Source organism: Coenobita brevimanus, chromosome 90 (assembly GCF_032717465.1).
Source record: "Coenobita brevimanus isolate Jiangsu-jjx chromosome 90, ASM3271746v2, whole genome shotgun sequence".
In the NCBI taxonomy this organism is placed as follows: Eukaryota; Metazoa; Arthropoda; class Malacostraca; order Decapoda; family Coenobitidae; genus Coenobita; species Coenobita brevimanus.
In genome coordinates this window covers 26535741-26563452 of record NC_137043.1, presented here as the reverse complement: position 1 = coordinate 26563452, position 27712 = coordinate 26535741, and the positions used below count along the sequence as shown (strand labels likewise).

The window sequence follows — 27712 nt, the reverse complement described above, 5'->3', positions numbered from 1 at the left end:
ACTCTGTCAAAGGCCTTTTCCAAATCAACAAAAACAAAATAAAGATCCCTTCTCCTACCAGTATATTTTTCCTGAAGCTGTCGAACAATGAATATGGCATCAGTGGTCCCCTTACCTGGCATAAACCCAAACTTCATCTCATCAATATTCACTCTTTCTGTAATCATACCTTCTAAAACTCTCTCCATTACCTTCTTTATCTGATCTAAAAGCTTTATACCTCTATAATTTCCTCTTTCCAGGGCATCACCCTTCCCTTTATACACATTTACAATTACACTCTTCAGCCAATCATCTGGGACAACACACTCATAAATAATCCTATTTATCAGGTCAGTGACTAAACTCACCCCTATATCGCCTGAGGCCTTCAACATTTCGGCAGTCAACCCAGACGCACCTGCTGCCTTCCCCACCCTCATCCTGCCTAGTGCCTCACTCACAGTAGCAGTATCAATCAAAGGCCAAGGGTCAGACACTGGATCTGCTGGCTCCAAACCTTCCCTGTCCCAGTCAAACTCCTCATTCAACAACCGGTTATAATGCTCTCTCCATGCATCTTTAATATCCTCATTGTTCACCACTACCCTTCCTTCATCATTCTTCACACACTGCTCACCTATAATATCCTGATTATCCCTCTTCACCTGACCTGCCACCCTAAATATATTTTTCCTTTCCCCCGTGATTTAGGTTATCAAGTAATTGTCTCTGTGACTCAGACTTTGCCCTGTATACCTCTCTTCTAGCCCTACGCTTGGCAGCCAAATATTCCTCTTTTCTGCCACCCTTCTTCCATTCCCGGAAAAGCCTTCTTTTCTCCTTAACTGCAGCTTCTACACCCTCATCCCACCACCAAGTTACTTTATGTCTTGGTGGTCCTCTTGTCCAACCGCATGTTACATCAGTAACTCTCAAGAAATTGTTCTTGAGGGCTCTGTACTGTTCATTAATGCCTATGTCTACAGCTCCCTGTTCAGCCACCACTCTCCTCAACTCGCTATAGAAGGCATCCCTTACTACTTGGTTTTTCAGCTTCCATATTTTCCTCCTAGGTACATAAGTCCTCTTTTTCATCACTTGTTCTTTAAGCACTATATCACAAATCAATAGTTTGTGCTGCTACACACACTCCTCACTTCCTATAACTTTATCATCCCTCACTAACCTCCTATCGGCCCTCCTAACCAGAAAATAATCTATCTGACTGCTATTTCCCCCAGACTCATTCGTAATTAACCTACTGTCTCTTTTCCTAAAATATGTGTTGCACACAATCATGTCTGTTGCCTCCCCAAACTCGAGTATCCTTTCCCTTTCTGCATTCCTTAGACCATACGCACATCCCCCATGCACTCCTTCATAACCTTGTGCTGCTTCACCTACATGACCATTTAAGTCCCCTCCCAAAATCACTATTTCATCATCTCGCATACCACCCACTACACGTATTAAATCATCCCAAAATCTATCTTTCTCTGCTTCATCCAATCCTGCCTGTGGAGCATATGCCGATATAATCACAGCTATCTTTCTTCCCAACAGAATTTTCACTACCAATATTCTATCGCTTACTCTCAAAACATTCATAATATATTCCACCCATTTCTCCGCAACCATCACACCAACTCCTCCATATCCGTCTTTCCCTCCCTGCCAAAACAACATATAGCAACAGTCCTTCCCAACAATCTTTCTGGCTGATCCACCCCTGTACCGGACTTCCTGCAAACACGCCACATCCACCCACCTCCTACTGAATGCCTCAACGACTTCACCCGCTCTTCCCCTCAAACTTCCCACATTCCATGAACCCACCCTCATCCCCATGGGTGATTTACTGTCCTCAGGCTTGCTTTGAAACTTATTTTGTTGTGTCATCTTCAGTATTAATAAAGGGGGACAGACACAGCACAAGTCCCATTCACTGCACAGTCCCAGGTCCAGGCAATGGATCTGGGACCCCTAGCCCACCAGCTTACCAGTGGCTGTGGTAGTGGCCTCGGGGCACCCTGCCAGGACAGCTGCAGGGACACCCTCCAAGCGCGCCTTGGCACTGCAACTATCCTGCCATTATACACCCACTGATAGGGCAGCCTCCTGGGGCGCTACTCCTAGGTTCGGGCCCCTCTCTATTGGGCGGAAACGGCAGCCTGGGAACCGCAATGCCCTGTACCCTCTAGCACAGGCGCTTGATGGTTTTGTGGGTAATTATGGTGCTCCAATCGGAATGAGCCTGGGCAGGTTTATATCTAACAGGTGGTTGGGGTTTATTGCACACGTAATGCCACTCAGGGATGAGTGAGGCTCGTCACTCATCTTAAATTCCAGGACCAGCTTGCCTAGCCCAGGGCTCCTACACTCCTCATGGGGCACCACAGGGCTGGATGATGAAGGAATGATATTCCTACTCTTAACTACTTCAGTTATGGGTAGGATCATCTAACACCACCTCCACAATAAAAAGAGATGGAAAAGAGAATATTGTTTCATGTTATTTCATATTACTGTATTGAGAAAGTAGGTGACTCCCAGTGTGATGTTGCAGTGAGTGGAGAGAGACTAGAATTGGTGAGGGAGTTCAAATACCTGGGTGCAGTGATAGAAAAGAGAGGAAAATGTGCAAGAAAGTGGAAAGTAGAGTGACACAAGGAAGGAAAGTAGCTGTTGCCATGAAGGCCTTGATAAGCAACAGAGGCTTAAGTGTTGCAGCTGCACGAGGCTTACATGAAGGAGTGTTAGAGCCAGCTTTAACATATGGATGTGAGACTATGGTGTGGCATGAAAATGAGAAGCCAAGAATGAGAGCAGTGAAGATCGGACTGCTGAGGAATGTATATGAAGTACAGAGAGTGGGTAGGATACAAAATAATGTGATTCGTGAAAGTTGTGGAGTGAGGATGTGTGTGGACACCAGAATCGAAGAGAGTGCACTGGGATGGTATGGTCATGTGGAGAGAATGGATAACAAAAGAGTGTTTAAAAGGGTGTATCTGAGCGAATTTGAACGAGGGAGGAGACGAGGTAGGCCAAGAAGAAGGTGGTGGGATATGGTGGATGAGTGTGTGAGGAAGAGAGGTATGGAAGTTGGTGAGGCTAGGGGGACTGACAAGAGATCGAGCTGGCAGGATGAATGTTGTGAGAAGTGCATGATCATGGATTTTGCATCCCATTTTAACGTGACAGCATCTGGATTGATTCTGTCGGATACATTTATGTGAAGCTACGGAATGTGGTGAATGTTTTTGGTATATCAGATAGAACCAGGATTCGTGGGGCTTGATTGATGAGTGAATGGAAGTGTGGCCTATTGGATCGGGCACACTTGGGCTGTCTGGACATTGGTACGCCTCACCCTGCCCAAGGGTGTGAAAGGAGGTCCAGATGATGATGATGATAATTACTGTTGTATATTGCATGTAATTATCATAGAATAAAAAGTCAAACTCATGATCAGTGTACCTTCATCCATCACCAGGCACATACACAGACACATACACACACATATACACATACACACACAGATTAATTTCCTCTTTTCCATTTCTTATAGCCACCAGCCCAAGATCAACCACAGCCACTTCGGCCTGCACCACAGCCTGCATCACAGCCTGCTCCTCGACCTGCACCTCAGCCTGCTTTACAGCCTGCCTCACTGCCTACAGCAGCCTCTTCTGACCCTGCCAATGTGGTGCGGAGACTTCATGAGCAGTACAAGGCTGCAGCTCTTGCAGCTAAACGTAGTGGAGATAAGGAATGTGCCGTGCAATATCTGCGCACCATGAAGCAGATGGAGCCCATGTTGAGGGCAGCTGAGGCAGGACAACCAGTAGACCTGACCTCACTGCCAGGACCCCCATCTGCTTCCTCTCCTCCACCTCCATCACAACCCAACCCTAGAGAAATGCTCCCTGGTAAGAAGGCATTATGCAACCTCTCTGATGTGTGCTGCCATTCACCCTGTGGGACTTGTGGCCTTGCAATTGTAGGCATCACATTTCAGGGGCACACTTATCCTGCATATTTTATAGTGACCACTCATTTACCACTACTGAAATCTGCTTCTGTGTAATCCTTACAGGTGTAGAGTCAGTGTCTGAGTTCATATTTACTGCATAACCATTTTTGCTCTGACGTCTGGTGTACTAGTGGTCCGGGGGAGGAGTTTTTTTAAAGGTCATTTTGTGCATCCGATTGAATCCTTAAGGTGCAGATTGATGTTTTCTTTGATGTAATGCTTCCAGGGATGTAGGCAAGTCACCAGCTCTTAATTGTTCTGGACAGTGGTAACCTAACTCAGGCAATTATATGGACTGGGTGAATTAATATTTTAAAGTACAGTATAAGCAACATTACTGCAAATATTATGTTCACATTTTTTCTTTCTTTCTTTCTTTCCATACACATGTACACATTAATCACAGATGAACTACATTCAGGTTTTGTTATACATTCGTTTGGTATGTGTTAAATAGGTAGAACAATGAACTAAAAGTTAAAATCAAATTTGCGATAGCAATGGTGAAAATCACTTATATTGTGCAGTCATTGTGGTGGCCATATACAATAATCCTGTGCATTCATGGTGCTTCCCATGAAATCTGACAGTCAAATGTTTGAGCCAAGATGGCCACCTAGTGTTTACATTCACATTGATCAATCCTTTTCATTCTGTCTTGTGCCTCAAGGCCATTGAAACACCTTTGCTATCACCTAATAATACTTGTAATGTAAGTGTGCCATGAATACTGCAGTGTGTGATATTAAATGGAGTGATAACTTTTGTGCGATATTAAATGGAGTGATAACTTTTGTGCGTTATTAAATAGAATGATAACTTTTTGTGTGTGAAATATTGAAACTTGTGATTGGAATCATGTCTGGCAAGAATGCAATTCCAAGTGGAAAATGTGGTGCTACCAAGGGTGCCAGAGTCAAGCCTGAAAGGGTAAGGGTTTTTGAGATTTTAAGTTATGTTGTCGTTGAATCCCTCCATGTCCCCAATGAGCCCATGCTGTATCGAACTCAGTATATAATACATTTTTATGTGATGGGTTTTCACTTGACATAGTCCCTTGGTATACCAAAAAGCATGATTGTACCTACTGAAGTTCCTTGCTATCTTTAAAACAAATTTACCAGCTTCCTCCAGCATACAGTACCATACTCTATATCTGGAAAAAGTTGTGATATTGAAGGATATGTCCCAACACACATAATGAGGACTTATGGTGTACAAAAGCCTTGTACAAAAATAAATATTGCATGCTGTCATTTACTGACCTCCTCTCAGCCCCAGTACAGGTACCTGCAGAGCCGGCACCCCCAGCAGATCACAGTGAAGGTATTCCTGCTGGTCCCCCAGCTCCCACGTCCATTCTTGATGCCCTGCAGCAGCGCCTTGCCAAATACACTGAGCAGAGGGATAAAGCTAAGGTTCTTGTGTGTTCTTAGTTTACATGTCATTATTTGTAGTACAGTCGACCCTCTGTCCTCGCGGTTTCTCTGTTTTCTGTTTTGATTGTTCGCGGTTTGTCACCAGGGAAACCAAATCACCTTTTTTGAAGTCCAGAGAAAAATGGAAACACATTCAAATCGTGCGCCACACGCTGCACACCCCCAGCAGCGCCACCCGTGCCACCCCCGCATTGTTTTGAATCTCTTGCGGCAGGCTCTCTCATTCTCAGGTTGGAGATAATTCGCCGTCAAAACATGGACGATTCCTTGTCAGGACAATTCGCACCCTGGACGATTCCCTGTCATTCTATAAATATACTTATTTTTGAATAATTAATACTTTAATAACTAATTATCAGGGGGATCTATCAAAGTCTATGTTCATTCAATAGCGTAGGCTTTGGATATTATTTATAAGTTGCACTTTTAGCCAATAATTAACATGTTTCTACTTCGCTGTGGTCGACTTTGAATTATATTCTAGCGTCACCCATAGCTGTCTTCATTAATTTTCATTGGTACTACAACATCCTGGGTATATTTTAAAACGACTCTGAAGAGGTACAAGTATATATTCATCTCAAATGACAATATCCAACTTGTTATTCTGATCGGCCATAGTGGACGCAAACCGTGGGGAAAGATATGGCTGAACCTCAACAGATGTCACTACATTTATTATAAAAACATTAAACCACCACCACTTTTAAAACTCGTATATTTAAAAGACTATTATTGTATGTAAATCAATGACGGGGAATCGTCCTGACGGCGAAAAGTCCTGACGACGAATTGTCTTGTTATTGCCGTGACTGCGAATTGACTTGACGGCGAATTGTCCCGAAACCCATTCTCACTGTGACCACACTTGTGTGTGCTTCTACTCGCTGATCTCTCCGTGACACCATCATTTTATCTACCATAGGCCCTAAGAGAGCAGCCAAGACATCTCCTGAAGGCACCCCAAAGTTCCAGAAGGTAATGACCCTGCTGGAGAAGGTAGAATGGGAAAATCCTGGTAACGGTGGTGGAGGGTGAGAGTGTAGCTGTGACGAGCGGTGTGAGCGGCCATCCACCTATGCAATTAAATTACTTTTTTCATACTTTAATTATAAATAAAGTGTTTATTGACATGTACACAGGGGTTTTCTTTCATTAAAGAAGGAAATGGGGGGCTAGGGGTGTTTTAAGGGGGGGCACCAATTTTACATGGATTTTCGATCTTCGTGGGGGTCTCAGGCCCCTAACCCCCGCGAAGTCAGAGGGTCGACTGTATTTATATTTGTGTTGATCTGGCAGAATGAATCATTTGCCATAACCCTTTGAGTCCCATGACATCTTTTCTAATTTACTGTTGCCATCTCTGGATGATTGTATATAGCGTGAAGTAACTTTTTGAATTTTAAGAGTTGGTTATAGCCTTCATAAACACTTCTGCCACTAGAGGTCCTTGGTAAGTGGAATAATGCCTAGAGGTTGCAGGAACAAATGCAACCAATACATTTTCATAATTCAGTCATCCAAGGTTTCAGAGAGGTGAGTAGGTTGGAACTTGGAATGTAAGGGGAGCGAATGATGAGGTGAAAGAGAGAGTGATTGTCCAGGTGCTTGAGGGTGCGAAAGTGGATGTATTTGGAATAACTGAAACAAAATGGAGAGGAGAAAGTGTGAGAGAATGGGAGTATGGATGAGGTATATGTGCAGGAGTAGGTGAGAATGACAGGGCAAAGGAAGGAGTATGTATAGTTGTGAGTAAAAGATGGAAGAGGAGCATAAGACAGTATGGATCAGTTGGGTCAAGGATTGTGTGGGTAAAGTTGAAAGTTGGAATACAAATGTGGGCGATTGTGTGTGTGTGTGCACCAACGCAAGATCGTGCTAGAAGAGTGAGAGAAGAGTTCTGGACAAATGTAGAAGTGTGCATGGAAAAGTTTGGAAGGAATGAGAGAGTGTTTTTGATTGGTGATATGAATGGTAAAGTTGGGAATGTGAAGGTGGATGGAATAGTTGGTGAGTGGGGTGTTCCTGCTGAGATAGATGAGAATGGAAGTGCGTTAGTGGACATTTGTGCTGGGAGGGGGTTAGTGATAGCCAATACCCTCTTCAGGCACAAAATGATCCACAGGTATACATGGCGAGTGATGAGAAGGGTGGGTGGTGAACTGAATGAAAGGAAGGCAATGATTGATTATGTGTGTGTGGATGAAAGGATGCAAAGATGTGTAAAGGATGCAAGAGTTTATAGAGGTTGGGGGAGTGGACTTTCTGACCACTACTTGGTGGTGGCCAGAATTAGAATTCAAGTAAGATGGAGGAATTGAAGAAGGGAAAGACGAGAGGATGGAGTAGTTGCAAGGAGAGTGGAAAGGTTACAAGAGGATGAGAAAAAGGCAGAGTATAAGAGAGAAGTGGAGGAACGATTGGGCAAATATGAATTGGAGCAGATGGGAGACGTGGAAGGTGTGTGTAGGATATTTACGGAAGAAATATGTGCAGCATGTGATGTGGTGTGTGGAAGGAAGAGAAGACGGAGGGGGGTGCAAGGAACAGCGTGGTGGACTGAAGAGGTGAGACAGGCTGTGGCACAAAAGAAGAAAGCAAACAATGAATGGATGAGAAATAGGGGCGTGGAAGAAGTTGAGAGGCGGAAGAGAGAGTTATATGTAGAAAGAGAGAGAGAGGTGAAAAGATTAGTAAGAGAGAGTAAGAAGAGATTGGATGAGGAATTTGGAAGGAATTTGAGTGTAAAGTGGAGGGACTGTAAGAAAATGTTCTGGAGAGAGGTGAAAAGAGTAAGACTGGGTGGAAGTGAAGTTAGCAGGGGAGTGAAAGATAAAAATGGTAGATTACTAGTGGAGAAGGGAGAAAAAGTGAGCAGATGGAGAGAACACTTTAAGGAATTGTTGAACATATAGGATGGAAGTAATGCGAGTATAAGTGGCTGGGGAATGGCTGGGAGAAGGAGGGAGGTGAGAAGACAGGAAGAAATCAGTAGGATAGAAGTTGTGGAAGCAATGAAGAAAGTCAAATTGGGGGAAAGCCCCAGGAATTGTTGGAGTGTGTAGTGAAATGCTGAAGCATGGGGGAGAGATAGTAGTAGAATGGATGTGGAAGATGTGCAGATTGGCCTGGGAGGAAGGTAGAGTCCCGGAGGAGTGGAAGTCAGGTATAATTATTCCCTTGTACAAAGGAAAAGGGGAAAAAGAAGTGTGTGGTAATCATAGGGGCATTTGTCTTCTTAGTATAATAGGAAAAGTGTATGGTAGGATATTTATTGACAGAGTTAGAGAAAGAACAGAGAAATTAGTTGGAGAAGAACAGGGAGGCTTTAGGAAGGGAAGAGGTTGTGTAGATCAGATATTCATTCTTAGATCTTTAGTGGAAAAGTTTCTAGAGAAGGGAAAGAAGTTGTATGCGGCTTTCATGGATTTGGAGAAAGCATATGACAGGGTGGATAGACAAGGATTGTGGAAAGTGTTAAGAATATATGGAGTAGATGGGAAGTTGTTGAATGTTGTGAAAAGTATGTACGATGGTGCGAAGGCTGCAGTGCGTGTGGATGGTGAACTAAGTGAATTTTTCTCTTTGAAAGTTGGTTTGAAACAGGGATGTGTCATGTCTCCATGGTTGTTCAATCTGTACATGGATGGGGTAGTAAAAGAGGTACAAGGTAGGGTAGTGGATGTTGGAGTGGCCCTGGTGAGAGAGGATAGTGTTTGGAAACTCCCTGTACTGTTGTTTGCAGATGATACTGTGTTGTTGAGTGTAGACGAAGGGGAGCTGCAAGGCTTGGTGGATGAGTTTGAGAGAGTGTGTAAGAAACAGAATCTAAAGGTGAATGTAGGGAAGAGTAAAGTGATGGTCTTTGAGAGAGGTGAAGTCAGTGAATGTACAGCGAGGTTGGATGGTGAGGAATTGGAAAATGTGAGTACGTTTAAGTACTTGGGTAGTGTGATGAGTAAGGATGGAGGTTTGGAGGGTGAAGTGCTTGAAAGGGTACAGCAGGGAAGAAAGGTTGCTGGTTCTTTGAAAGCAGTGATAAGAAACAGGGAAGTGAGCATGGAAGTGAAAAAGTTACTACATGACAGTATTGTGATACCAACTCTAACGTACGGAAGTGAAGCTTGGACGTTGTTGGAAGGACACAAGTCAAGAGTGAGAGCAGTGGAAATGAGTTATTTAAGAGGAGCTATTGGAGTCACATGGAGAGACAGGCTGATGAATGAGGATATAAAGGAACGTTGTGGTGTTGATGTGGATGTGATAGGAAGCGTTATGAGGGACACACTGAGGTGGTTTGGCCATGTGGAGAGGATGGAGGGTGAAAGACTGACGAAGAGTGTATGTGAGTGAGGTGGAGGGGGGAAGAGGGAGGGGGAGGCCGAGGATGAGATGGAGGGATGGGGTGGAGATGTATATGAGAGAGGGGGGTGTGAGTTGGGAGCAGGGCAGTGAAATGGCGGGGGACAGGGCGACTTGGAGGCGATTTGTTTGTGGCCACCCCAAACGGGATTGAGGCGTCCGGCAATAGATAGATAGATAGAGTAGGTTCCAAGGGGGCGGGGGGGAAAGGAAAGAATCATGTAGAAGAAGCTTACACTTGGAAGGCTAGGGAATGTGTTGATGCCAAGATTATATAATTTGGCTTTGTAAATATTAGGTGATGATCAGTTTAACAATTTTTTTCTTAACCAATTCAGTCTGATGACTCCTCTTATTTTAATCCCTCTACTCTCAGATGCTTTCATTTAGTTTAGGAGAGAGTTTCCTAATACTGTACCATAATACCTCGATATACGATACCACTAGATGCAATACCCCAGCTTAACCCCTAAACCATGGGCTTGTTTTTGCTTGACTTGTGTGTCTCGCCGGCATATTCGCTCTCCGACAGACTCTCTAAAAATATTTGCCAAAAATCAGTTATTAGTCCTAGAATATTAAAATTACATATGCCTATGGCACATACCTTCAGCTTTCTCCTGGGATGTTTGTTGAACCTTCGTCGAGTACTGTAGGACTTATGGAGACCTCTGAAGTTGGGTAACTAAGTCTCCACTTTACACTTCCCGACAACCCGTAATATGATTACCACAGCCTGATATTATCACTACAAACACTATTCTATGATTCTCAAATAGTTTGGAATCCATACTCAAAAAAAAAAAAAAAAGAAAAAAAAAAAAAAAAAAAAAGAACTGTGAAAGCAATGAAAATTACGAGCGCGTATGACCTTCCCACTTCCGATCGTTCGCCGCTGGTGTTCTGTCATTTATTATTAATAAAAACACTCACAGTTTATATTTCTCTTACTATATAACACTTATATATATCTACAGTCTTTATCCATAAGTTTCCTTCAGTAATAGTAGTTTATTGTCACTGTAGGCATTCAATTTCTCTTTCAGTAAAATACGTAGCATTCACTTTCTCGTCCTATATACTAGCATTGAGAGTGAATCTGGCACTTTCACTTTCACTTTCATAACTCTTAGTATTCATACATGCTAGAGTGAAACTTTCACTTTCATTACTCCTAGTATATATACTCATATTCTTATATTACTACTCATTTACATTTCTATTTACATTCTCTATTTTATTTACATTATTTACATTTATTTTACTTACACTGTGTTATGTTCTGTCACTTGCAGTAACTTATAAAACTATTTTCCACTGTTCACTTATATTTACAGTCATTGCTTTCACTTGCTGTTCACACATTATTTACATTTCCACTTGCACTGTTTTACTCATCAGAAAGATCATAGTCACTGTCTATCATTTTCATTGACAAATTAGCCAGTTCACGTTCCACAGCAGTCACTTAGTCCTTTACTCTTTCCCACACGAGGTTTAGTATGGGGTAGAGTTCACAGGGCCCTTTGCGTGGGGCTAAAAAGCAGCGGAATTGGACAGGTGCGAATCCGATGTGCTTTCACCTTGAAAGACGACAGTAAACTGAATACAGTGTGGTGGCCTGCCTAGGGGGAGTGCAGTGCTGCCAATGTCAGCTTGGTGACACCTGCTAATGTAAGCACTATGAAATGATTGGCAGGAAATTTATCTATCTATCTATCTATCTATAGCCCGACGCCCTAATCCCGCAAAGGGTGGCCACAGACAGAACGCCTCCAAGTCACTCTGTCACCCACCATTTGACTCCCCTCCCCCCAACTTACCCCCCCCTCCCTCATATACCTCTCAACTCCATCCCTCCACCTCATCCTTGGTCTACCCCTCCCTCTCCCTCCCTCCAACTCACCTACATACACCCTCTTAGTCAGTCTTTCATTCTCCATTCTCTCCACATGTCCAAATAGACAATACATAATAAATTAGGTAGTTCCAGGTGAATGTAAAAATCACATTGGCTCTCCCTTCCTTTCTTATATATATTTTTATTACGAGAATAGATTATATGGCATATTTCAAGGGGAAATAAACAGGGAAAATTAGCGAATGAGTGCAAGTGAGGTGTTGTCAAGTGATAATTAGCCAATTCCAGGTGTATGGCACTATCACTTACCTTATTTCTTTTTTGTATATATTATTTGGTATAAGAATAGGGCATAGGGCTTATTTCAATGGAAAAAATCAGTGAAAAATTCCAGGGAAGATTTACTTAGCGTATCACGGCTGGGCAGGCGAGAGGAGAGGGTAATGGAGGGGAGGTAGGGAGGGGAGTCAAGAACGAGAAGAAATGGCTAAATTGTCAACAATAGATGGGAGTACAAATGAGATTAGGAGTGCTGACTAGTGTTGGACATTGGCAGTACTGATAGATGATACAAGCCACCACTTGAAAGCCCGGGCGAATTCAAAATAATGCAGAATCACAAAAGTGACGCCCCGCGGTATGATCCCTTGCTCCCAGGCGTCACAAAAGTGACGCCCCGCAGTTAAGGGGTTAATGATGGGGGTAAAAATACCACCATACCCCGCCTAACGATAGCCAAATCCCGGTTTAACCCCTTAAACGCGGCTGTGAACAGTCGACCCCCCCCCCCTGAGTGGCGGGGTTGTATCGCGGTCTGAGTGCCTGTAGGAAAATATTAGCCAAAAATCAGAGATTAACCCTAGAACATTATACTTGGTATGGCCGATAGTACTTACATTCAGCTTTCTCCAGAGACAGGTGTTGAGCCTTCGTGGACTACCCAAGGACTTGTGGAGACTTGCAAAGTTGGGTAACCAAATCTTCACTTTCACACCTCCAGCAACCCGGTTTCCCCTCTACCACAGCCTCATTCTGTCACAGTAAACTTTATACTACAACGTAAAGGTAGTTTGGAATCCGTATTTGTACAATAAGCACTGAAAATAAGGCTAAAATCAACGGAGCGTACGGCCGACATGCAGCGCAGCGGCGGTCTTCCCGTCACTCAACAAACATTTCCATTTTCACGGCTAAAAACATGTATACTACATTATTTTCAATCATATTACTTCCCAAAAGATCACTGCGGCGCGCTTTTTATTCTGCCTTACGCCCGTCACTTTTTTCTCGTTCCTGTCGGCCGCTTGCACTGACTCGGAAGAGCTAAAACTCGCCATAATGTCACTTTGAAAGCCTGCGGTAAACTGACGCTAAACAGGGGCAAACCGTGAGAAAAAAAGCTAGTGTTACAACTGGGGAAACAAGCGTTTCTTATTAGCATAAACTGCTTGTGAGAGGAGAGCGCAGATTTACAGTTCTGAGCACTCAGAGCGCTGCCATGTATCACAGCCAGGCTGGCCGGGCCATGGTGGGTGGGGGAGGGGGGAAAAACGCGATACTTGGCAACAACGGAGGTCAGTAGTACAAAGGTAAAGTATGCTAATTGAAGCTAAAGGGTGTTGGTACTGATAGACAATACCAGCTGGAGCCTGCCTGCCCATGGTTATTCAAAATTTACTAGAATCGCAAACGCGACGCTCCGCCGTTATGTCCTTTTCGCCGAGCGTCGCAAACGCGACGATCCGCGTTTAAAGGGTTAATGATGAGTTTTGATTTTTTTCTGATTCTGATGATATTTTAGACTAAAATTGTGCATTTAGGTTGATTTATAAACTGTTTTTAGATTTAGATTAATGTGTTTTAGCTATAGGTGGGGTGAACATTGTCATTTTGGGGTGCAGTGTGCTAAGCTTGATTTTTTTCGAGACTTGTATTTGATGATTTTCAGAGTTTATTTGTTGGTTTTAGTGAGTTATTTACAGGTGTTAGGCTTAGGTTAGCTTCCTTGACAGCTGTTAGAGCATTTAAATTGGCATTAAACTTGTTTTTGGGCTCATTTGTGTTGGTTTTGGGTTTGGTTTGGGGGGAAACCAAAGGCTGGTCAACGCTCCACATTACTTTACATGTTAAAAGTACAGTAATACCTCGACATACGATACCCCTAGATGTGATACCCCGGCTTAATAATGGGGATAGATACCACCATACCCCGCCTAATGATGGCCAGACCCCCGGTTTAACCTAAACACACAATTTTAGACTAAAATTGTGTGTTTAGGTTGATTTATAACTGTTTTTAGGCTTATATTAATGTGTTTTACCCATAGTTGGGGTGAACATTGTCATTTTGGGGTACTGTTTACTATGCGTGATTTTTTTCCCAGACTTATATTTGACTATTTTCAGATTTTATTTGTTGGCTTTAGTGATTTACTTACAGGTGATAGGTTTAGTTTAGCGTTTTGACAGCTGTTAGGCCATTTAGATTGGCTTTAAACTTGTTTTTGAGCTCATTTGGGTGATTTTTGGGCTTGGCTGGGGGGGAAACCAAAGGCTGGTAAACGGTCCACATTACTTTACATGCTAAAAGTACCCCAGTATATGTTACCTTGCCTAACGATGGGGTTTTACCTAACCAATTACATTGTTAAACCGAGGTATGCCTGTACCCCGGTATACGATACCCCACCTGACGACGGGGTTTTACCTAACCAAATACATCGTTAAACCGGGGTATGCCTGTAGATGGAATCAGATATACCGCTCAATCACCCATTCAGAATGAGATGAATTGGGTACAGTAGTCTGAAAGGAGGGAAATTAACTTAAAAAATATGAAAAAAATGAAGGAAAGAAAGACAGAAGGGGAAGGAAGGAAGAGAGGAATGGGCAGTCACCCAAGAGCACCACCCACTCGATGTGGTATTGCTCTCGGGCGACTGCCCATTCCTCTCTTCCCTCCGTCTTTCCTTCCTTCCTCTTCTGTCTTTTTTCCCTTCATTTTTCCTCTTCCTTCTGTCTATGGTGACTCTACACTTAGCGATGAGCCAAATGGTTTCCTTTACACCAGGAAACTACACTGGGTGGTAACCATATAACCAGATTATGGCATCTGGTGGTTTAGTGGGTAATTAAAGTGCTCCAGCCAGATTGAACCTGTGCAGGTTTATATCCAAGGGATGGTTGGGATATATTGCCCATGTATTGCCACTCAAGGATGAGTGAGGCTGGTCATTCTCATCTTAAACGTCAGGACCAACTTGCCTAGCTCCGGGCTCCAACGTTCCTCATGGGGCAACACAAGATTAGATGATGATGTTGATAAACTATGTCACTGGATACAGGGGTTCATATCATTCATCTTAATGTTTATAAAGGCTCCAACACGCTTGCCTTGATCACCTGATGGTGACTTTCCAAGTTGCTTGATCTCTGGCAGCCACCCTATTCAGTCCCTTATTCTTGAGGTCACACTCAGTGACCTCATCCTAAGTCATTTTCAGTCTGCCTCTTGCAAGCCTACCACTGATGTTCGCACCTCTCATTTCCTGCACCCAATGGTCATCCTCTGTGCTCTCCACATGCCCAAACTACCTCAATTTGCCCCTCCTCATCACAGCATCAATACACTTCAGTCCCATCCTTCCTATCAACTCTTCAATTGTAAACCTAGCCCTCCCATGCCTCATATTCAAGGACATGCTACACATCACCTAATCATTGTCATTTTTGTACTTTTGAGCCTACGAATATCCTCCTCCTTTACTGCCTAGGTCTTACTGCCATACAACATTTCACTCCTAACATGTGCCGCATACTTAAATAACTTAGCACAGAGGGAGAGCCCTCTCAGTGTTAGGAGAGGCAAGAGCTTCCTAAACTTCCTCCAACCACTCCTTACCTCTAGCCACAGAGCTAGCTCTAGACCCACCTCCAGCACATAACATGTACCTCAAAGCATTATCTCAGAGTCTACCTCTAGTACCACTGCATCTCTTATCACAAATATTGCAAAGGATGGAATCCACGCCCTTGTGGCAAACCACACATGATCACCCTCTCTCTCCTCTTTATCAGTACCATCACCAGCCCTAGATGCCATCACTTATCTTTAATCTTCATTTTCTGTCAACTCCTTGTGCCTCATACCACCTCTCCACTTCCTGAATCTTTCCTCCACCCCCCTTTCATTCTCTGCAATTAACATCTTCAGCAGACAACATCTCCTATGGGAGTCCATTTCTGAAGTCACTTGAGAGGGCTTCAAGCACCATGATAAACAAGAAGGGGCCCAAGATTGACCCCTGATGCATGCCAACATTCATGGAAAACTCATCACTCAAATCTCCATTCAGTCTCACCTGGGTGCGAGCACCCACGTATATAGCCATAACCACTCTAACCAGCCATTCTTTGATCCCAAGCTTTCTCATTGCCCGCTTCACCACCTAAGTAGGGATTCTGTCAAAGGCCTTCTCCAAATCAGCAGAAACGAAGTACAGCTCCCTTTTCTTTATATATATATATATATATATATATATATATTCACAGTCAATCCTCGTAAATCGTGGCAATTTGGGTCTGGACCACTACCGTGATTTACGAATTCCGTGATTTATGAATAATAACTTTTATGTGAAAAATTAATATGGGTCTGGACTTTTGCCAACCGTGCCCCCAAAGCACCCTACCTACACCTATCTAGGCACCATCAAACACATACATACAAATTTAGGAGTATTCAGTGCATGTATTAAACAGAAATAAGCAATGTTAAGGGATCTCACCTTAATCCTATGACGAAATTGCTTAAGTGAATGGAGTGGGGTGGTGTTGGGAAGAAGTTAGAACCTCTCAGCATGAGGTGGGGGTGCTTTCTCTTGCTGTTCTCCCATCTCCAGCTCGTCTGCCTCCCACACGAAGCCCTCAAAGTCTGCCTCAGAGATGACTGTTGCTACATCATCCATGTCCTCAGTGTGTGAAGGGCCAGGCTGTGACTCAGGCTCAGCTTCTGCCCCTACCCGAACAAAATAGTGGGTGATGAGTTCCTGATGTCTCTCATTAACTCTTCGATTATGCAAGTCCTTGTAAAAATGCACAGCTTTTTCTAGGTAACCAATACGCTTACTACACCTTTCCTCATCACGTTCAATGGATTTCACAATCTCCTTGGCCAAGTCTACGTAAACAAGCAAATCACTGAGCCCCTTCATGGAAGGCCCTTCTCAACACGACGAATGAGCTCCAAACGTTGACTGTATGACAATGGCGGCAGCTTCTTGACGCCATACTGTTTAGAGCCCATCATCGAGGGGTCAGGAGGGGCCATGGCAGGTAGGAGGTGGGGGGAAGTTGCACAAAAAAGGCAGTAGCTCTCTTACTCCACGGCGACGGTCTGTAATGTGCGGACTGATGGGACAAGAACAACAAAAACATGGCAGCATTAGTATGCACACTTGCCTCCAGGGACGCGCGGTGATTGGTTGTTGGGTCACGATTTTCAGTTTGAATGTCACGGTTTACAGTTCTCCTCGGAAAAGGCCCACTTGGTTGCTTAGGTCCGTGATTTTCGTGACTTAATAGTGATTTAAGGTGGCCGGCAGTCTGACGGCCACTTAGCCGTCATTTACGAATCCGTGCTTTATGAACACGCGATTTACGAGGATTAACTGTATATATATATATATATATATATATCTTGAAGCTGTCTGACAGTGAATGTGGCATCAGTGGTCCCTCTGCCTAGCATAAACCCAAACTGCATATTATCAGTATTATGAAGCACGCACACACACACACACACACACACACACACACACACACACACGAGCAGCCGGAGAGAGAGGTCGTTCCAGGCATCGCTCCTAACCTTGAGTAGTTTCAGGAATTTTGTCTGTCCTGTCTCCTAGGGTCTTTCTTTAAATTTAAAATAATGAAAGTTGGTAGACTACCAAAAATGTAAAGATTTGTTGGCAATAGTATACATGAATGTTTGTGGCTTATTCGGTAACAGCTGTTTAGGTACTTTACCGGTACGTTAAATATGGCCGAAAATGTAAACAATGAGGGAATGGAATTTCAAGGATTTGATGCTAATACTAATGTCATGGACCTGGTGAAAACATTAATTATGAGGATTAGTGAACTCGAAAAAAAAGTAGAGAATCTAGTGATAAAGGATGTGTCAGGAAATACGGAAACCACCATACAGAGTCTAATCCAGTCCAACGAAACAGCCAATGAAGAGATTAAGAATTTGAAGAGGGAGAATGTTGAACTGAGGAGGAAACTTGAAGAGAGTACTAATAAAACGGAGAAGGTGAGTAATGTACTAGAAGAACACAAGGCAAAGTGGGCACACGTAGAAGAAGAACAGAAAGAAGTGGTCAGCTTAAGAGAGATCATCCAGGAAGAAAGGGAAATGAACAAGAGAGAAATGGAAGAAAATGTAGTGAAAATACTGAAGAAAAAAGAGAAAATAGTGAGAGAAACTGTAGAAAGGAACAGATGTGTGGTAGTATTTGGAAACAGGGAAGAGGAAGAAAAGGTTAGGTTCGCAAGACTCAAGAAAGACACGAACATGGTGAGAGGAATATTAGGCAAGATTGACCCCGAAGGAGACAAGTGGGTAAAAGAAATTGAGGAAGTAAGGAGGATAGGGCCTTATAAGAAGGGGGAAACAAGACCAATGAGAGTCAAGTTTACATCAGAAAGTGTAATAAATGAGATACTTAAAGTGACCTGGAAATTAAGCAAAGAGGCGGGGATGGAAAATATTATAATAAGAAAAGATCTGAATGAAGAAGAAAGAGAAGTTTTAAAATCATTAAAGGAAGAAGTAAAGGAAAAAAATGATAAGAGGACAGAGGAAGAACGTAATACTTTTTTTTTTGGAGAGTATTGGATATGAAAGTAAGGAAATGGTATTTAAGGAAATAGAAGTGAAGGAAACTAGGGGGGATGGTTGTGAAAGATCAGAAGTTGAAGAAGTGGTACGGACAGAGAGTAGGAGAGAAGAGGGTATTAATAATGTCAAAAATAATTTGAAGGTGATATATACTAATGTTGATGGTTTCATATCGACAAGGATCGAAATTAATGATTTCTTGAGAGAACATGAACCTGATGTCATGTGCCTTGTAGAGACCAAATTAAGAGAAGATATTGATGTTCATTTGGGAGATGGTAAATACAAACTGTGGAGAAAAGACAGGAAAGAAAAAAAGGGAGGAGGAGTGATGATAGCAGTGAAGAACAACATAAATGTAGATACTGTGGAAATGGGAGAAGGCAGGGCTGAAGTGATATATATGAAATTAGAAACTGGAGAGAATGTTAAGAGAGATATGGCGGTAGTGTATGTTCCCCCAAAGACGAGAGCATGGAAGGATGACGAATACCATGAGATGTTGTCAGATATGGGTAGCTACTTGCAAAAAATAATTGAGAAAAGCAATAATATAATTTTGGTGGGTGACTTTAATTGTAAAGAGGTGAACTGGGAGGAATGGTACTCGGGAGGCGGCGAGGATTAGTGGGGTACTATGTTATTAAATATAATAATGAATAATGTGATGACGCAGTGGGTCAAAGAAGAGACACGGTTTCGAGGTGAGGACACACCAGTAAGGTTAGATTTACTGTTCACCAAAGAACCCGATGTAATAGAATCATTGGAATATCTCTGTCCTTTGGGAAAAAGTGATCACGTGGTCATTGAGTTCCAGATGTTAATAGGAAACGTCGAGCCAAGAGACGAGCTTCATAGACAGGGAAGATACAACTTTGGCAAAGCAAATTTTACAGGATTGAGAAACTTTTTTGAAAATGCGGATTGGAGAAAATTCAGAGAAACAAGAGAGATACAGAGGAAGTGGGATATCTTTCTAGACCTCTATAATTTGGGAGTGGAAAAATTTGTACCAAGAGTAAGAGGGAAAGAAAACAGGAAAAGGAGTGGTTTAATAGAAGGTGTATGATAGCCAAAAAGAGAGAGATAAGGCGTGGAACAATTGGAGAAAGAGAGGTAACGACAGAACAAAGGAAGAATATAAAAGAACAAGAAACGAATACACAAGAATACGTAGGGAAGAAGAAAGGAATTTTGAAAAAGGTATAATTGACAAATGCAAGGATGAACCCAAACTGTTTTATAGATTTGTTAATGGCAAACTGAAACAAAAGGAAGGAATCACCAAGCTGAAAGTAGATAGAGAGGTCTTTAAGGATGCGGCAATGCAAGCAGAAATAATGAACAAACGTTTCCAGTCAGTTTTCACTAAAGAAAAGGAGCTTGTGGAAGGGGAGGGAGTGATTAGAAATGTTCCGGTGATGAAAGATATAAAAGTGGAGGTGCAGGAAGTGTATAAATTACTGGAAACTCAAGATGTAAGGAAAGCCCCAGGACCTGATGGAATTTCTAATTGGGTACTGAAGGAATGCAGAGAACAACTGGCGGATAAAATTCACAGCTTAATTGTATGCTCACTGGAAGAGGGGAAAGTGCCAAAAGAATGGAAGAGGGCAAATGTGGTACCAATTTACAAAGGGAGGAAACAGGGAAGAACCCCTGAATTATAGACCAGTGTCTCTAACCAGCATGGTCGCAAAATTGTGTGAGAGAATCCTGAAAGACAGATGGATAAAATATCTGGAAGAGATGAATATTTTGGCTGAATGTCAGTTTGGATTCAGAAGTGGAAGGTCATGTGTTTCAAACTTGTTGAGCTTTTACTCAAGAGCGATTGATGTGGTACAGGAGAGAGATGGTTGGGTGGATTGTGTGTACTTAGACTTAGAGAAGGCCTTTGACAAGGTACCTCATAAGAGACTAATGTGGAAACTAGAATATTTAGGAGGACTAAAGGGGAAACTTCTGGAATGGATGAGAGACTTTTTGAGAGACAGACAAATGAGGACAGTAATAAAGGAAAAGATGTCTGGATGGAGGGAAGTAACAAGTGGAGTCCCTCAAGGCTCAGTGTTGGCGCCAGTAATGTTCCTGATTTACGTAAATGATATGGTAGATGGAGTGAACAGTTATGCGAGTCTGTTTGCTGATGATGTAAAGATCTTGAGGAAGATAGAGGTTGAGGAGGATTGTAAAATACTGCAGGAGGATTTGGATAGGATACACAATTGGAGCCGGACGTGGGAAATGAAATTTAATGTAAAGAAATGTAAAATATTGGAAATGGGTAAAAGTACCAGGAGACCATCACTGAATTATTTTTTGGGTAATGAATTAATCATAAAAAGGAGAGAAGATAAAGATTTGGGAGTGCTGGTCCAAGATAGTTTGTCACCAGAAAAGCACATTAACAAGATAGTTGGAGAGACTTATAAGCTCTTGACTAACATAAGAGTAGCATTTCATTATATGGATGAGGAAATGATGAAAAAATTGATAGTGGCCATGATCCGCCCCAGGTTAGAATATGCAGCGGTAGTGTGGTCCCCACACAAAAAGAAAGATATAAACAAGATTGAGAGAATACAAAGAACAGCAACCAAGATGGTCCCCAGTCTGACAGACCTGTCATACAGAGAGAGGCTGGAAAAACTGGATTTGCCTTCGTTAGAGGAAAGGAGAAAGAGGGGAGACATGATTGCGGTGTTCAGGACCATGGTGAGAGTAGATAAAATTGACAAAGAAGATCTGTTTGTATGGGATAAGAGAGCAACAAGAGGACATGGAATGAAATTGAAAAAGTCAAGCTGCTTGAAGGATATCAAGAAATATAGCTTTCCTTACAGAAGTATAGACTTATGGAATAGCCTGGACAAAGAGATCGTCCAGTCTAAAAACTTAAACGAGTTTAAAGTTAAATTCGACTTATTGACAAACAGCGACGGAAACCCACGAGCATAGTACATTCCGTGTATATCACAATTAGGTATATTCTTAAATATTTGAAACGACTTAGACAAAGAGGTGGTGCATGAGAAAAACATTCATGTGTGTAAAGGTAGACTTGATAAATGTGGATATGGAGACAGGACAACACGAGCATTGCTCAATTCCTGTATACTACAAATAGGTAAAAAATAGGTAAATACACACACACACACTAATGAAAAGGAGTTTGTGGAAGGGGAGGGAGTGACTAGAAATGTAGTGATAAAAGATATAAAAGTGGAAGTACAGAAAGTGTATAAATTACTGGAAACTCAAGATGTAAAGAGAGCCCCAGGACCAGATGGAGTCTCTAATTGGGTACTGAAGGAATGCAGAAAACAACTGGCAGATAAGATTCACAGTTTACTTGTGTGTTCTCTGGAAGAGGGGAAAGTGCCTCAAGAATGGAAGAGGGCAGATGTGGTACCAATTTATAAGGGAGGAAACAGGGAAGAACTCCTGAATTATAGACCAGTGTCCCTAACCAGCATGGTCGCAAAATTGTGTGAAAGAATTCTGAAAGATAGATGGATAAAATATCTGGAAGAGATGAATATTTTGGCTGATAGCCAGTTTGGATTCAGAAGTGGAAGATCATGTGTTTCCAACTTGTTGAGTTTTTACTCAAGAGCGATTGACGTGCTATAGGAGAGATATGGTTGGGTGGATTGTGTGCATTTAGATTTGAGGAAGGCCTTCGACTAGGTACCCCATAAGAGACTAATGTGGAAACTAGAGCATATAGGAGGACTGAAGGGGAACCTCCTGGAATGGATGAGAGACTTTTTGAGAGACAGACAAATAAGGACAGTAATAAAGGATAGGAAGTCTGGATGGAGGGAAGTAAGAAGTGGAGTCCCACAGGGCTCGTTGTTGGTGCCAGTAATATTCCTGATTTATGTAAACAATATGGTAGACAGAATTAATAGTTATGCAAGTCTGTTTGCTGATGATGCAAAGATCTTGAGGAAGGTAGAGGTTGAGGAGGAGTGTAAAATGCTGCAGGAGGATCTGGATAGGATACATGATTGGAGTCGGATGCGGGAAATGAAATTTAATGCAAAGAAATGTAAAATATTGAAAATGGGTAAAAGTACCAAGAGGCCATCATTGAGTTATTTGATGGGTAATGAACCAGTCACAAAAGTGAGAGAAGAGAAAGATTTGGGAGTGCTGGTCCAGGACAGTTTGTCACCTGAAAAACACATTAAAAAGGTAGTTAGAGAGACGTATAAACTCCTGACTAATATAAGAGTAGCTTTTCATTATATGGATGAGATGATGAAAAAATTGATAGTGGCCATGATTCGCCCCTGGTTATAATTCGTTTCGTTTTTTAAAGGCTCCAACATGCTTGCATGTGTCGGCCTTGGTCACCTAATGGCGGCTCTCCACGCTGCACGATCCATTGCAGCCTCCCTGGTCAGTCCCTTAACCCTAAGGTCACAGTTAATGACCTCGTCCCATGTCTTTCTCGGTCTACCCCTTATAACCCCACCCCCAATATTAACACTTCTCATCTTCCTCACCCAATTATCATCCCCCATCCTCTTCACATGTCCAAACCACCTCAATCTACTTCTCCTCATCACAACACCAATACACTCCAGTCCCATCCTACCTCTCAGCTCTTCCATCGTAAACCCAGCCCCTCCAGGCCTTGGACGCAGGGACGCACTGCACATCCACCTAATCATTGTCATTTCTGTATGTCTGAGCCGGTGAATATCTTCCTCCTTCACTGCCCAGGTCTCACTACCATACAGCATTACACTCCTAACACATGCTGCATACAAAGACCCCTTAGCACGTAGGGAGAGCCCTCTCAATGTCAGGAGAGGCAAGTGCTCCTTGAACTTCTTCCAACCACTTCTCACCCTAGCCACAGAGCTAGCTCCAGCCCCACCTCCAGCACACAACATGTCTCCCAAATAACAAAACTCTTCCACACACTCAAGAGATTCACCAGCAATTTCAATCCTTTCACGTCTGACAATCTCCACCTGCTCACCCTGGCACGCCGTACACATAAAATCAGCATTATCTCGCAGTCTACCTCTGATACCACTACATCTCTTATGCACCCATTTATCACACACACCGCACAAGATGGAATTATTTCCCACGCCCTTGTGGCAAACTGCACGTTGCCACTCTCCCTCGTCTTTGACAGTACCGCCACCAACCCTAGATATCATCACTTTTGTTTTATCTGCATTTACCCTTAAACCCTTTTGCCCCATACCATCTCTCCACTTCCTAAACCTTTCCTCCGCCTCCCTTTCATTCTCTGCAATGAACACCAAATCATCAGCATACAACAACTCCACAGGAGTCCGTTTCTAAAGTCACGTGAAAGGGCTTCAAGTACCATTATAAACAACATGGGACTCAAGACTGACCCCTGATGCAAACCAACATTCACGGAAAACTCATCACTCAAATCTCCATTCACTCTCACCTGGGTGTGAGCACCCACATACATAGCCATAACCATCCTAACCAGCCACTCCTCCAAGCCAAGCTTTCTCATTGCCCACTTCACCACCTCTCTAGGGACTCTGCCAAAGGCCTTTTCCAAATCAACAAAAACAAAATAAAGATCCCTTCTCCTACCAATATATTTTTCCTGAAGCTGTCGAACAATGAATATGGCATCAGTGGTCCCCTTACCTGGCATAAACCCAAACTGCATCTCATCAATATTCACTCTTTCTGTAATCATACCGTCTAAAACTCTCTCCATTACCTTCATTATCTGATCTAAAAGCTTTATACCTCTATAATTTCCTCTTTCCAGGGCATCACCCTTCCCTTTATACACATTTACAATTACACTCTTCAGCCAATCATCTGGGACAACACACTCATAAATAATCCTATTTATCAGGTCAGTGACTAAACTCACCCCTGTATCGCCTGAGGCCTTCAACATTTCGGCAGTCAACCCAGACACACCTGTTGCCTTCCCCACCCTCATCCTGCCTATTGCCTCACTCACAGTAGCAGTATCAATCAAAGGCCAAGGGCCAGACACTGGATCTGCTGGCTCCAAACCTTCCCTGTCCCAGTCAAACTCCTCATTCAACAACCGTTTATAATGCTCTCTCCATGCATCTTTAATATCCTTACTGTTCACCACTATCCTTCCTTCATCATTCTTCACACACTGCTCACCTATAATATCCTGATTATCCCTCTTCACCTGACCTGCCACCCTAAATATATTTTTCCTTTCCCCATGATTTAGGTTATCAAGTAATTGTCTCTGTGACTCAGACTTTGCCCTGTATACCTCTCTTCTAGCCCTACGCTTGGCAGCCAAATATTCCTCTTTGCTACCACCCTTGTTCCATTCCTGGAAAAGTCTTCTTTTCTTCTTAACTGCAGCTTCTACACCCTCATCCCATCACCAAGTTACTTTATGTCTTGGTGGTCCTCTTGTCCAACCGCATGTTACATCAGTAACTCTCAAGAAATTGTTCTTGAGGGCTCTGTACTGTTCATAAACGCCTCTTTCTACAGCTCCCTGTTCAGCCACCACTCTCCTCAACTCGCTATAGAAGGCATCCCTTACTACTTGGTTTTTCAGCTTCTATATTTTCCTCCTAGGTACATAAGTCCTCTTTTTCACCATATGCAGCAATAGTGTTGTCCCCACACAAAAAGAAAGATATAAACAAGATTGAGAGAATACAAAGAACAGCAACCAAAATGGTCCCCAGTCTGGCAGATCTGTCGTACAGAGAGAGGCTGGAAAAGCCGGATAAGCCTTCCTTAGAAGAAAGGAGAAAGAGAGGTGACATGATTGCAGTGTTCAGGACCATGGTGGGAGTAGACAAAATTGACAAAGAGGATCTGTTTTTGTGGGATAAGAGAGCAACAAGAGGACACTGAATGAAACTGAAGAAACCAAGCTGCTTGAAGGATATCAAGAAATTTAGTTTTCCTTATAGATGTATAGACCTGTGGAATAGCCTGGACAAAGAGATTGTCCAGTCTAAAAACTTAAACGAGTTTAAAGCTAAATCTGACTTACTGAGAAACAGAGACGGGACCCCACGAGCGTAGTTCATTTCCTGTATATCACAATTAGGTAAGTACAATTAGGTAAATACACACACACACACACACACACACACACACACACACACACACACACACACACACACACACACACACACACACACACACCGCTCGCTGGTGCAGTGGTAATGTTCCCGCTTGCCAACTGGTGGACGGGAGTTCGCGCCTCGCTCAGGTTGCGAAAAGTTTCACTGACGAAGTGGGTGGTTACTGTCCCCCTTGAGCAAGAGGACGGGTGTGTGCGTGTGTGAAGGTCACAGCCTTGCCCTTAGATCGGACTATATGAGCTCTCAGCTCCCTTCCGGGAGGGTAAAAGCTGACGATCACGACCATCAAGTGATCCTGACCGACCCGGTGAATCACACACACACACACACGCTAAAAGCAATGGTATATAGAATATAGAAAAGAAAAAGAAAATATGTATCTTTGTTGCAGCTGAAGACAAGGATTCTGAAGACTGGTTGGATGAATTTTTTGATATGTTTCATTTAACTGGACAATGCTGATAGCTCTAATTATGTGTCTTTACTGATTATAATTTTGTTTCCTGTCAGGCTCATTGTTAGTGGGAAGCTGGTATAGGATGATGATGATGATGATGATGATGACATGATGTTTACTTATGGTTGTAATTTGGGGCTGTATAGTTTAGTTAGATTAGTACTAAGTGTTATAAGTAGCTCTGTGGTGCATGTAACCTAACATCATACTTTCCGTGTTCATAGAATGAAGACAACGCTCGTAAGGAGCGAATGAACCAGCGCATCATGAAGCAGTATGAAGATGCCATCAAGAAACATAAAGCTGGAAAGCCAGTTGATTTCGATGAGCTTCCCACACCACCTGGTACGCATTTCCTCTGTCTTGCATCTTTATTTTATATATATATATATATATATATATATACACACACAGTATGTAACTAGTGGTAGGTGGGGGCACTCACCATCCACTCACTCGATTTAGTGCTGCTCTTGGGTGACTGCCCTTTCCTTCCTCTTCTGTCTTTCTTTCCTTTCTCTTCTCTCTACAGGTGACTCTACACGGAGTGACAAGCCAAATGGTTTCCTGTACACCAGGAAACCATTTACTATGCTGGGTGGTTGTTATAAAACCAAACTATGACATCTAGTGGTTTAGTGGGTAATTAAGGTGCTCCAACCAGTTTGAGCCTGTGTAAGTTTATATCCAAGGAGTGGTTGGGGTTTATTGCTCATGTAATGCTACGCCAGGATGTGTGAGGCTTGTCACTCTCTTCTTAAATGTCAAGTCTGACTTCTCTAGCCCCGGGCTCCTATGCCCCTCATGGGGCATCATAGGATTAGATGATGTATGTATGTATGATGTATATTGGCTGGTCACTCTCATCTTAAATGCCAGGACCAACTTGCCTAGCCCTGAGCTTTTACGCTTCTCATGGGACAACGTAGGATTGGATGATGGATGGATGGATGGATGATATACGGTATGTATATATATATATATATATCCATCTATCCATCCATCCATTGTCCAATCCCACATTGCCCCATGAGGAGCGTAGGAGCTCGGGGCTAGGCAAATTGGTCCCGACATTTAAGATGAGAGTGACCAGCCTCACTCATCCTTGAGTGGCATTATGTGAGCAATAACTCCAACCATCCCTTGGATATAAACCTTCACCGGCTCAATCCGATTGGAGCTCCGCATTTACCCACTAAACCACCAGGCGCCATAATTTGGTTATATGGTTACCACCCAGTGTAGGAAATGGTTTCCTGGTGTACAGGAAACCATTCGGCTTGTCACCCAGTGTAGAGTCACTCACAGGCAGGAGGAACAGGAAAGAATGAAGGAAAGAAAGACAAAAGAGGGAATGTAAAGACACCCATAGGCATAGGGACGAGGAGAGAATGAAGTAAAGAAAGACTGAATAGGATGGAATGTGTATAGAGAGAGAGAGAGAGAGATACAGTAATCCCTCCACTATCCGACGTAATAGAGCCAAAGGCATGTCCGGATAGTGGGCACCAGCCTCCTGGACTTGTACTTATGGACCCTAACTC

At 42.9% G+C, this 27712-nt stretch overlaps 1 protein-coding gene across 1 annotated transcript in view; it reads left to right on the top strand.

The window, feature by feature from the left end:
* Positions 1 to 27712, top strand: part of l(2)gd1 (lethal (2) giant discs 1) — a 119391-nt gene that overhangs the window by 41619 nt on the left and 50060 nt on the right. The window contains exons 6-8 of the mRNA XM_080281651.1: positions 3554 to 3914; positions 5294 to 5436; positions 26393 to 26513. Coding sequence (XP_080137777.1) covers positions 3554 to 3914; positions 5294 to 5436; positions 26393 to 26513 — 625 coding nt within the window. The remainder of the gene's footprint in view (positions 1 to 3553; positions 3915 to 5293; positions 5437 to 26392; positions 26514 to 27712) is intronic.